The 13,102-nt window shown below is 34.3% G+C and overlaps 1 protein-coding gene across 1 annotated transcript; it reads left to right on the top strand.

The window, feature by feature from the left end:
- Nucleotides 1-6,092: 6,092 nt before the first annotated feature.
- LOC103963880 (brassinosteroid-responsive RING protein 1-like) lies at nt 6,093-7,064 on the top strand. The gene has a single exon (XM_009376754.3). It carries the CDS (start codon nt 6,252-6,254, stop codon nt 6,753-6,755), a length of 504 nt encoding a protein of 167 aa, XP_009375029.2. The 5' UTR covers nt 6,093-6,251; the 3' UTR covers nt 6,756-7,064.
- The last annotated feature ends 6,038 nt before the right edge of the window (nt 7,065-13,102 follow it).

Below are 13,102 nucleotides of genomic sequence, written 5' to 3'. Positions count from 1 at the left end.
CCAGACATATTTTGAGTGCCACTTGAAGATGTGGCTATTTGAAAATTATTGAAAAAATTAAAAGAAAAATTATTGGAAGAGGTAAGAAAGGGGTGCGTTTGAAAAGAGTGTTTGGAGGTAGATAGTGTAAAGAATTGAAATTAAATGAGGTAAGATAGTATGGAAGGGTGAAAAAGATGTGAGACATGGCATAGAAATGTCTTAGGTATTTATAGGAAAAAAATTGGAATTTTTAATTTTTTTTTTAATTTCATTTAAAAAAAATAAAAAATTCAGCTAAGCCCAATTGAAGGGGTTGGCTAGCTAGATTTTGGTGTAATAGCTATATTTCGATTCATCCTCTTTTTTTAAGGGTTTCATAATTAGACATTGAACCCATTTCATATGATTGGAGTTTTTACAGTTCAAACATCATATTCAAAATTGTTTATTCTCTTTATCCCATCTAAAGATCAAAAATGCAAAAGATCATTCAACTTTGAGATTGTTTAGCCATCCATAAATGTTGAACCAATCAACGGTTTTGATAACAAGTAGCATTCTCATGATGAACCGTTCATTTGTTTATGCATATGAATATCTAAAAGATCCCCAAATTGAATAATTTTATGCACATATGATCTGTAGATAATGATAAAGAGAATTAGCGATTATGATCTTGGGACGGTAAAAATTCGTTAATCGTAAATAGAGATACAAATAAGTCCTCATGAGGGTGACACAAGTATTATCCTTAAAAAAAATTTATTATTTAATGTTTATTTCCATGTGGCAAATTTGGTGGGTTTAATCAAGGCCACTTCATCACTTAATAGACTACTTGACAGGAAAATTAATGAAGGTATGAAAGTGTTAGAAAAACTAAATTTTAGATATGAAAGTACGAGGAAAAAAAAATAATTATAGTAAAGTCCGATATTGACGAAACTTAAAGGTAAAGATCAGAAGATGGAAGCTCACTCATTATGGTAACTAAAGACAATACTGAACTGCAGGCCATAAAATTTAGTAACACCCAGACTTATAGCCAGGGTTCCTTCTGCAAGAAATTTATCTACTTAAATTTAGAGGACTTGTTTTGTTCCACAAGCAAAACGTGGGTATACAGTTTAGAGCAGTGAGAAATCTCTGCTAAAAGCTAAAGCAAACATGGTACAAGCTGTGCTAGCACACCTCTGTCTTTTATAATTAACCAGACTAGTGCAGGCCAGTAAAAGGTTGTTAAGCTAACCAGCTGGAGGTAAAAAAAAGATTTAAATATAAGAATTAAGATTAGTCGTTTATCACCAAAAATAATCATCATCATGCCCTCACATGTCGAAAGTAGCTTGACCTTGGAGACCATTTTGCAATTTGCCTTACAATTAATGCAAGTGGTTGCTAATTTTCCCATTAAATATGTGTTAATTCTGAGTTAGTCTCATGAGATTGATATGAATCTTAAGACAATATCTGACAAGCAAGGTTGGATATGGAATTTGATCTTTTAGCTTGCCAGCAGACAAGTTGTGATGCTTGGTTAGACCTAACGGCAGGCAATTCCTGCAAAGATTATCGTAGTTTTCATATATATTATGAAGCAAGATTTGGCACTAAGCCCGTACAAATCATGCTTTTTAAACATGCTCCCTGACTGATTAAATTAAAATAATATGCAAGATGGTACAGTCTTTGCTTGAATGTACAAGATGCTTAGAGAATTAAATAATTTAATCATGGTTGGATTAGCTGGCCTACCTGTATGTTAATCTAATCCTATTAGGGCCAAATTAATGCCAGTGAGCGAGCTCACCAAATTGCCTACTACTATTAGTTAGTGCTTCAATTCATAAAGTTTTCCCTAATCAAGTTGCACCTTCAACTTTAAGAACTAGACCTTAAGGTTAAAAGTTGAAACGTGCAGAAAAGTAAAGCAATATAAAATGAGGTTGCAAAAAGCAATATATATCGACAAATTAACTTCAATAATTGGGTGTAGATTTTTATATCTTTCATGAAGACTGAAGTTGCAAAGGCATGCCAAGCACCATGATATAGTCCATGAGGGTAGTCACAGCTTATTATTTAAAAGAACAATGACATAGTTGTGGCACGAAGATAAAAATATCTGAAAAGGATATCTGCATGGATGATTTCGCAATAAAAGTGAGCATGAAACAAGCTAATTTCAGACGTTTTAGGTTTGAACACTCATGCAACTGTTGAGAGTCAAACTTTGCTCTCCAATATACAAAATTTTGAGTCTCTCCATGAATGTATAGAATAAAGCTATTCTACGTTTATCACCACTTAAGTAATAACCAATCATCATTTTTTATGTTCTTTAGTTTCTAAAATTTAGTTTTCCTAGTATTACCCTCTTTAAAATTTAATCTACAAATTTAATTTTTAAAATTTAGTCTACAAATTTAGTAATTGATTTTAAAATAAATGCGCACGATACTTTTCAGTGAGGAGCGAGGACACCCTCATCTAGCTCGTACATAACGCGAATGATTCATCACTGAGATGTAAGATCATAATCACAAGCAAATTATAAGCCCGGTCTGTGTATCTGATAATAGACAGATGGTGAGCAAGGTCAATGTGATTGTGATATGGCCTAGGACTGAAAGGCCTGTTTGGATGCAAAGACAGAGAGTGAGACAAATGAAGGGAGTGGTGACTTGGTGTCGGATTAATGAGGAGGGTTTGGCCCCTACCCTCTCTCTCTCTCTCTCTCTCTCTCTGCGCAAATGAATATATACGAATTGAAGAAGATGATGGGTGGCATATGGAGCTTTTGGCTGTGTGTCTCAGAGTGTGTCTGTTGGGCCAGACGTGTCTTGGATGCATCAGACACATGTCAGAGGCAGTTTTGCAAAGAACACCTCGGTGCACACCCCCACCCACTTGGGCTCAAATGTTGCCACCCCACTTTCTTCTCTCAGCTGCATCTAATGCAGATTCCAGCCCATCCTGCTTGGCTGGTTGGGCAGGGCAAATGCATCAGCCTCGCCACCACCCTCCCCCAACTCTCTGTCAGATTCTCTTTCCTCTCTCTCTCTCTGTCTCTCTGTCTCTCTCTCTCACATGAAAGAGTTTTCCATATCATTTTATAAATGATTGGTCCCCCCAACCAATTATTTACTAACTTGGTATTATGGGTCTGACACTATCAAGGAACCAATATGGAATTTGACAGGGTAATATTTCTACCAAAAACCATTTTTTTGTCTCAAGTTTAACCTCATTAAAGATTTTGTTAACCAAACCCTAAGGGAGCGAAACTTAGATTTGTCAAGGTGACTACCCTTTTGATTCCTTTAGCACATCATGTTTCTTCTGTTTTAAAAGTATTGACTAAAAGATAATATTTGACCTTTTATATGTGTCTAATACATGATTAAAATAATGAACGGTTTAAATTATACGTTTATATCATACAATAATTTCACGCCGTCATGTAAGAAGAAATGACTTATAAAGAGTCCATCCATGTCCTTGACTAATTACCAAATATATCCTACAATCATCTATCAAATATACGTGTATCGAATGTATATATACTTTTTGTCCGATTTATTTGAGTTTATATAATGCATTTTATTCGAGATTAAAGAAAATTCATCCTCTAAGAATTCTTATTAATATTCTACTAGTTGTATATAACTACATTTATATAGAATTATTCCATCAAGAGTTAGTCTATTATCTATATGGTGGATGGGTGTGCATTCATGTGTGTGGACGTGAGGAGATAAAAAGAAAGTGATGGTTACCTTAAGGTTGTCTCAAATCAAAATTACAAGGCCATATGATATGTTAGTGGTGCCCCCATTTAACATCCCATTTAAGATGGGACAATGACACCATGATTTGTGAAATTATTCACCACTACTAGTCATGAGACTCATGAATAAACACTACTTATCCTGATTCACTTGATCTATTTATCCTTAATGTCTACATTAGCCCCACTTCATGTCCATGGCATTTGAGCACCATGATTCCCTTTCCCTTTTTGGCCCATTACTAATAATTCTTTGATATGATCCCCCTAATCATCAACCATCAAACCATTTTAATAATGATTTTTTTTATATTTTATATTATACAACAATATATTTACATTAGGAGATAAGAGAATAAATTAGTATTGAATCTACCATCCATAAATTTTGAACTGAAAACATCTCATTTACAACTAAAAAAGAATATCACTAAACTATATAGTACTAAGTGATTTTAATGGCTTTAACTTTTAATTATTACTACATATGGCTTTACTATTACTTAATTAAACCAGAAATAAAAGGTTTAATTATCACTAACTTATTTCGAAAAATGGTTTATCCATTACTAAACTATGAACCCTATCGAAAACATTGATACTTGGTTGTTCATAGACCAGATTTTATATCACCCTTCAATTCGAATTAGCAAAGCAATGTCTCCTTGCATAATATGGATTCCAAAACATTGTTTGTTTGTGAAAATATTGTATGACCACTTTTATGAGTTAGGGGAGCCGACACTATGTTTCATGGAAATGCCTCTTTCAAAACGTAGGATTTGCGACTCATGTTTAATCAGAAAAGGCAAGTAGTGGTAGTGCCTTGTTCCTTGTTCCTTGTACTTAAAGGCTTTATAAGTTATAATTGCACATTGTTTTAATCTTCTAATATAAATCATAATTGTACATTGTTGATTGTTTATATCTCTCGAGTACCTCTATGTATAGGATCCTCAACTAATTCACTTCACTAGCAAATTATTTCTAGCACTTAAGTTTTTTATTTCTTTGTTTGTCAAAACACAAGTAAGTTATTGGCTCCAACTATTTTGTGAGAGTAGAATTTGACAAAACAGGACCAAATATAGAACGAATATAATTGTAGCTTTAAACTTGCGAAGAATTCTCTCCATTGCAATCTTGTTTTTCTTTTGTTCAATACTACACTTTGCCCCCATATTAAGTTCATAAAAAAAAAAAAAAAAAAATTAAAAAAAAGGTTCAAAATTCAATCTTAGTATCATGAGCGATTATTATCTTCAAATTGTTTTACTGCTGCGAGATTCTTCTGTCACTATGTAATGTGTTGATCACATTGTAAATGATTTCAAAGTTTTGCAGTCAACAGTTGTTGAAACTACTTACACCCATGTTCATCGTGAAGCCAATGATGTTGCTCATCCCTTTGTCCGTTTTGTTTTGCCATGTGAAAATATTTGTTGTTGATTCGAAGAACGACCATACGTCGTTTTTTTATTAACTACTAGAAGATTGTATATGTCGCTTCCTTAAATGAAATCTATCGCTTCTTTCATATAAAAAAGTTACAAGAATAAATAGAAAAATTTGATAGAAAACATTGCAAAATAAAATTAGTTAGCTTTTGCAGTCAGAAACTGAATTTAATTTTCACCATATGGAATCAATTTTCTTTTATTAGTAAGATCATCATTTTAAGTGCATCCCATGTTGTATACAAAGACTTAAAAGTAATATTCTAAACTATTCTAAGTATAGAGGGCAAAAATACTATCCTAATCATATTATCTACATTAAAGGGGGGATAGACTTAGTCTCACAATGATTTAGAAATAATGTGATTCAAATTCGCCTTTGACGAAAATCGAACCTAAGACCTCTTACTTACAAGTAAAGAGGAATACCACTAGACTGTTAACTTAATTAGTCCTACATGAATTAATCAGAAATTATTAAGATAGTACTACGGTTTAGCGGTATTTATCTTCACTTATAAGTGAGAGGTTTTAGGTTCAATTCTCGCTAAAAGTAAATTTGAATCATATTATATGGCTCACCCATTACGAAGCTTAGCTAACTCTCTAATTTTCTTAATATAAATAATATCGATTGTTAAAAAAAAAAAAAAAAAAAAAAGGGGTGCTTGTAAACAAAAGGCAAAAGGCTATTTTAACGCCTACTATATGTACGAAATACAAACGTGAAAATTGAATACAATTTTGGTAGTGTGTTATTTTGCACAAAGTTGAAGGGCATTAATGACATTTTACACATGGTCAGACCCTCTCCATCTCATCCACGGCTATATAAAACCAAAACCACCCTCTTTTACTCTCCACATCCTGTCTATTACTCTTCCCCTCCCTCCATCTCTCCCCTTCTTTTTCTCTTCTTTTCTCTCTCTACAAAATACACAGATTTAAACAAAAACCCAGTTCGTATCTCCAAACTCCACAGCCAAATCACAACCCAAAACATCAAAGCTTGAAGCTTTCCAATGGGGTTTCCAGTTGGGTACACAGAGCTTCTGCTCCCAAAGCTCTTCATCCACACGCTCACTCTGCTGGGTCTAATCCGAAAGCTCATCTCCACCTTCTTCTCCCTGCTGGGTCTCCAAGATTTCATCGAGCCCGACAATGCCTGGTCCGACCCGCCAATCCGATTCCCGGAGTTCCACTCTGTCTCCGCCGTTCTGATCCGGGAAATCCTTCCCCTGGCGAAGTTCTCGGACCTGGTCGACCCGCCCGAGTCGTGCGCTGTGTGCCTGTACGAGTTCGAGAGAGAGGACGAGATACGACGGCTCACGAACTGTTGTCACGTCTTCCACAAAGGGTGCGTGGACCGGTGGGTCGGGTACGACCAGAAGACGTGCCCGCTGTGTCGTACGCCGTTCATATCGGAAGATATGCAGGGCGATTTCAATGAGAGACTTTGGGCCGCTTCTGGGATCCCCGATTTTTACGACGATTATTCTCACACTAATCTTGGTTTTGAATTGTAGCACTGCCAAATTCAGAGTCTTTTACTTTTCCTTTTACTTTGAAGACAGAGAAATTTACGAGAGGATTACGAGAATCCAACTCATGGTCGGTGAAACAGAAGAGTCAAACTCTTGTTGTGAATGTAGATTCTACCACGGGGTTAGTTACCGGAGCTATAGGAAACTCCGAAGTTGATGTTGATATGTAAATATAGGAAATTGTTGGATGAAAAAGAAAAAAAAAAAAAAGAGAATTGAGTGCAAATGAGATGATTTTGTATAGTTTTTGTTTTCTTTGGTTGTGGAAAATGAGAATTTGGGGATGGCAAATTCGTGTTCTATGTCGTAACTTAGATTCCCAAAAAAAAAAAAAAAACAAAAAAAAAAAAAACCAATTAGTTCTTGATCTCATGATATTCATCTACCTAATGTTGGAAGAGATTCAGATCTTTATGAAATGTTAACATTTCGGTTTTGGTACCTAATTTTTTGAGTGATGGTAACTGTTGTGAAGTATTATTACCTGTAGTTTTGTTTTACAAGACAGTATTCTATATTTAAATCTAAATAATGGACAGAGTTATGCCTAACTGCCAACACACTGTTCTAATTAACTGATGTAAACCTACAATTATGAATAGTAGCTAAATTAACTAACTGGCTTAATCAACATCTACAACTATTATGCAAATATTATCGTTAGCTAAATCAAAATTAATTGATTTAATCTACATGTAAGAATATTAGGCTTATTAGGTAAGTTAAATGTGATAAAATTGGTGTAGCGTTGGTTTGGCTTTTGGCATGTAGTGTAACTTGAAAGGTTGGTGATCAACGGGTCATTATTTGATTATGAAATGGAGCGTGACATTGTCAGTTGGTGGGTTCACATTGGACAAATTTCTGGTCATGGAAGACATGAATGTCTTTTCAGTCCTCCAAGCATTTCAAATGGGATTAAATCAAATGGGATCTATCAACTTGAAAAAAGAAAAGAGTGCAATAAAGAAAAAAACAAAGTGGAGAGGGTGCAGTTTTACATGGAGAGAAATTTCGATAAGATAACTCAAAAAAATACGGAATATCATACACGTAAATAAGAGGTTCTTTACATATATCGCACACTCAATTGGATCTATTAACTTGAAAAAGAAAAAGAGCAGGAAAAGAAAAAAAGGGTTAAGATAATGTAGTTTTGTATTAAAAAAATTCCGGTACAACAGTTCTCACTTACGAAATTATATTCACCTAAGTAACAGGTCTCCTTTATATTACAGGGTTGTCGCTTTTACTCTTTGTTTTTTTCTCTTTTTATCATGGATGGGTGGATGTGAACTACACTTGTCAGTATACACAAGAAAAATGAAGAATCTTAAAAGATGATAACATCATCAGTTTTGGACTTGAAGGGCTAGCTTCTCTACTAAAAAGAAATATCCAGGTTTCCGGGAATCTTTTTTTCTTTTTGTTTCCCAGGAATCTTCTCTTTTCTCCGCTTTTCTTTCCAATAACATCAAGCATGAAGCATCAATGGCCAGCCTCAAATTAATTTATGAAATGCATGCTTCGTTCAAAATATATACATGCAATGAAATAGTTTATGCCCTAATACCATTCACATCCACGGTTATAAAATGAAATAGCTTATGGCACTTTGCAACAAACTTTTGCCGGCACCAACAAATGTAGTTTAAATTTAATCGAGTAATGCTACATTTTCCGCTTATTTGTATCATCATCTGTATCATCTTTCTAATAGAGGTAAGGCCTGCTAACGCAATTGGGTCCTATCTTTGCTAGAGATATGGTACGAATGATAGTATAAGTAGGTGGTAAATGTAACATTTTTGAATTTAGTCAAATTATGTCATGCTCTGATTTCGTGATACACCAAAATTCGACTTGTATCAACTAAAAGTAACGGTACAATAATTACATAGAGTCAACTGGGACTATATTCATACGTAATATATATCAAATATTTTGTGAACATGAAACTACAATAAAGGGCACAAATCCTACTTTCGAGTGCATTGCATACACCAGCTACACCTATTAGAATCCTTCTTCTCTAACCGCTACTTGTACTCTGTAAGAAACAGCCCTACACCAGGCAAAGCAAAAACCTGGATATGCTACAAAGCTCCTATGTGTGACAATAATATGATATGAGCAGTGGTAGGTAGACTAAATTTGTAGAGTAAATTTGCAAACTAAATGATGTGTCACTAATAAGAAATAAACACATTAATCAACACTTAAGTAATAATTCAATCATTAACTTGCATGTCATTTAGTTTACAAAATTTATTCTACACATTTAGTCTCCTTAGCATTACCCATACAACATATGTGATTTAAAAGTTAGTTGATCTCAGTTATAAAATATTTCACAATCCTTTTCATATATAAGATAACCTCACTCACAAATCTCGACTGAATACCACATATAAATTCAACCGGCTTTTCATGATTGATCCCTACAGGAACTCAATCACCTCTTTCACATATAGAATGAAATAACATGGCTATAGTGACAGAGTCCATAAGTTCTGCATTCCAGAACTGCTCATTGAATCAAATAACGGGAACAAGCACAGGGTTCCATCCTTAATCATGGATCTAGAAAGAAATAAGTAGGTATTAGATTTCACATTTTCTCATGGCAGACTTTCTCATGGCTACATAAAGAATTCTAGGCCTAGACTTTCTCATGGCATACCAAGAATGAAGATATTCGCAGGGGTTTCAGATCAACTCATGAAACCAGAAACCAGAAAGAATATAGAATCTATGGTTCCAAACACACTAATGGAACTAGAAAGAAAGCATACAAAGATAATAGTTTATTATATAATATTAAAATCACTCACCTGAAGTCAAAGCTATTAGCAACTCTAGCACGAATATCAAAGCACTCAGACATGACCAACACCTAAGGAAACACACAAGTCTTAACTCAGAATTCTATAGATAAATGAGATGTTGGAAATGTGTCATAAAGCTAGTCATGGGATGATACTTTAAGAACATTTGACATAGTAAACTAATCTAGTTTAATGTAAGGGCAAAAATTATTATTTAAAGCTGTCTCATTAAATGTTAGATGCTTAAACAATAAGTTCAAGGAATATGTAATTAAGAAAATGTAATCTAAAGAAAATGCACAACAATGGATTTCTAACCTTCAAACCATTGATGGAGAATACTCTATTATATGATTAAGAATCTCTGGCCAAAAGTATGAATGAGATTTAGGAGGTATGTTCCAAATCACATCCAAGGTAACTATATAGACAAGAGAATCACATTGGATAGTATACATGAATAAACTATCACCTAAGCAATATGATCAAGAGTATTGATCTAGAGAAAGACCGTAATGCATTGTAATCCCTAACTGATTAGGTTCTCCAACCTTTTCTACTGCTAGGTGTCACTAATGACTTATGGAAGCCCTAATAATTAACAATCACTAAGAGACAATTAGAAGTATTCTATTCACCAATCAATTAGTAGAAGTTCTAACCGCCTATTGCCTCGCTAACTAGAACCTAATGGATCGTACACCATGTAAGGTAATGGTTGAATACAACGAAGTTGAGTAAGGACAATCGCATAGTTTAATTGTTTTGTGACTAGCATTAATTAATATGTTAAGGGGTGTGATATCCACACACCATTTTTTACCACACACTTCTAATTTTCAACCGTTGGATCGAGTGAATTGAAGAAGATTAGAGGGCAGAAATTAACAAAGGGTGTGTGAGAAGTAAAAAATGGTGTGTGGATAGCACACCCCTATGTTAATTCATCAAACAAATAAGTTCGTTTAGACCTTACGTTAGTGTTAAGCGCAATGGGATTTGAATAGTCAAGCCCATTAACTTATGTTGTGTGACAACTTAAAACACACTAAGATTCAATGCCCAATAGGCTTCGAAGAGTCAAGCCTATTAACTTAAGTTGTATGACAAACTTAACAACTAAAACTCAAGATGCCTAAAAAGAGTTTTGGGATGAAGGCTATAGAAAGATAAGGAAGGATTTTTTTATGAGGACATATGAGAAGACAACTACATTGGAGAAGACAACTACAAGATGCCTAAAAAGGGTTTTGGGATGAAGGCTATAGAAAGATAAGGAAGGATTTTTTTATGAGGAAATATGAGAAGACAACTACATTGGAGAAGACAACTAGTAATATTCTTTTCTCATGTCACTCATCTTCTTCCTCAATCATCATTGGTGTCAAAAGTTAAAGGTCTTCTACTTTGGGGGTTTTTGGAGAATCCACTCAAGCATCCCAATCCAAGAACCCAAGGATCAAAGTGATGAAGATAAAGCTATAGAGTCTAACTCAAGGGAAGGAATGAAGACCCTCACTTTGGGTAATGATCCTTTGCAAGGCAAAGAAGATCTTCAAAGGTATAACAAATATAAACTCTCTTTGTGAATTTGAGCTGGGTCTTTGGTTCATAACTATTAGGCTTTGAGTTTCTTGGTTAAGTTTTGTTTTTAAGTGCATATAAGCATGTTTCTGCCATGAATTAGCATATTCAAATGTTTTCTGTCAAGAGACACCAAAATAATTTGGAGCACGTTGACTAAAAAGGTAATCTTTGGTTAATGTGGCCTCATTAAGGTCAACAATCCAAGATTCTCTAATCTAGAAGATTCGAAGATCAGATGGTGGTACAATTATCTCAAAACTTGAATAGTCAAACAATTGTATCGAGTTTCAACAAACGGGCCTCTAATATGGGCTCATGGCATCAAGAATATCTTTCTGCCCGAAATCCATGCCACTAGATTTTCCCACACGCACCACAACACGCGATGGTTTCTAGAGAACGGAAACTTAATTTTTTGACTAACTCCAAATTTCACCAAAATTTATATGCTAATAGATTTCAACATGAGGAACAACTTTTATAACTACCAAGAAGTCTAAAAGTGGATAGAAGATGGCTGACTTTGCTTGTAAAGACCACGGGTGCTATAAACATGACAACAATGATTCATCACTTATAATGGTCCAACAAGGTCAAATTTGGTCGTATTTTACTCATGGGATAATGAGATACAAAACTCGGGTGGCCGCGTCGGTCTCCACTTAGCCAATCCACCGAAAAAAGGAATAGGGTCGGTGGAACCCTAGAACTTTGCCGCCTTGCACCACCATGTGTCGTGATTTATTGAGGTAATTGTTGGGTGGGTTTCATGAGGGAAGTGAGGCTTCAATTCTAGGTAAGTGGTGCTCGTCAATTCCACTAGAGATGACCATAATTCACATCGTAAAATTTTGAAGGGAATGGGTCAGTGGGTTAGTGAGCGTAGTTTTCTAGGTTGGTGCTATCTGGGTTGGGTTTCTAGAAATGAAAACTTTCTATTTTGGAAATCTCTAGGTTTCCCAAAAAAGAAACCTTCTATTTGTAGTAAGTGCAATATGAGCAAAATGCCATTCACTTTCAAGGCTCGTAATTTCTTCGCTCTAACTCTGCATTAGGTGTTGTTTTGTGACTATGTGCTCGTGGGATTGAACTCTATTCATATATTCTAAACCCACCTCCAAACACGAAAGTAAAATTTAAAATAACCAAAATGCTCTTAAATTTTTTTTTCTCAGAACTGTAAAATAAATTCCGGGACGTGACATCAAAAGTTATATAGAGTAATATGTTTCACCTTTGGTATCCAAGTTTGAAATCTCTATCTCATTATGTTCACTTATCACTAATAGAAAAGTAAGGAATTAAATAATTTAGGAATGACAAAAAACAAAGAATTAAAAAAAAAACTATCAACATAAAGTAAGGAATCACATAAATTATAGGCATGGGAATAACATATGTATTTTCATATTGTTGTTTATTAACCACACATTATCATAACAAGAATGAAATTGACATCCTTTGTTATTGTTTACTAATGCTAATAAATCAAAACTAAAACAACTCGATTACCAATATACCCTTGCATAAATAAGTTAAATATTTTCATCACATTAACAAGATGATTAAACAACCTACGATCATCTGGTAGTATTCTTGCGCAAAGACAATTGCAAATATGTTGTCTCTTTTTTTTATTTTGTAATTGTTGATAATTGCAGGAAGAGCGAAATCACATTAAAATTGACTACGGTCGAATCAACCATCTTTTAAAATGATTCTTAAGGCAAGTCTACTAATTAAAGAGGTAAATATGAATATTCATAACACGCGATAAATAGAGAAACAGAGTATAAGAACAAGAAATAATAATTGAACCAATATTTGGGGAGATGTTTTGTTTTTTCTAGGGTGACTAGTGTAGTTTTGGATTATTGTACACAGTAAGGATAATTCTAGAAGACAAGATGGGAG

Source organism: the organism of the source record quoted next, unplaced genomic scaffold (assembly GCF_019419815.1).
Source record: "Pyrus x bretschneideri cultivar Hongxiangsu unplaced genomic scaffold, Pyrus_bretschneideri_v1 Contig3, whole genome shotgun sequence".
Taxonomy (NCBI): domain Eukaryota; kingdom Viridiplantae; phylum Streptophyta; class Magnoliopsida; order Rosales; family Rosaceae; genus Pyrus; species Pyrus x bretschneideri.
The sequence above is the reverse complement of the archived record's forward strand: the minus strand, read 5'-3'. Positions and strand labels throughout refer to the sequence as shown.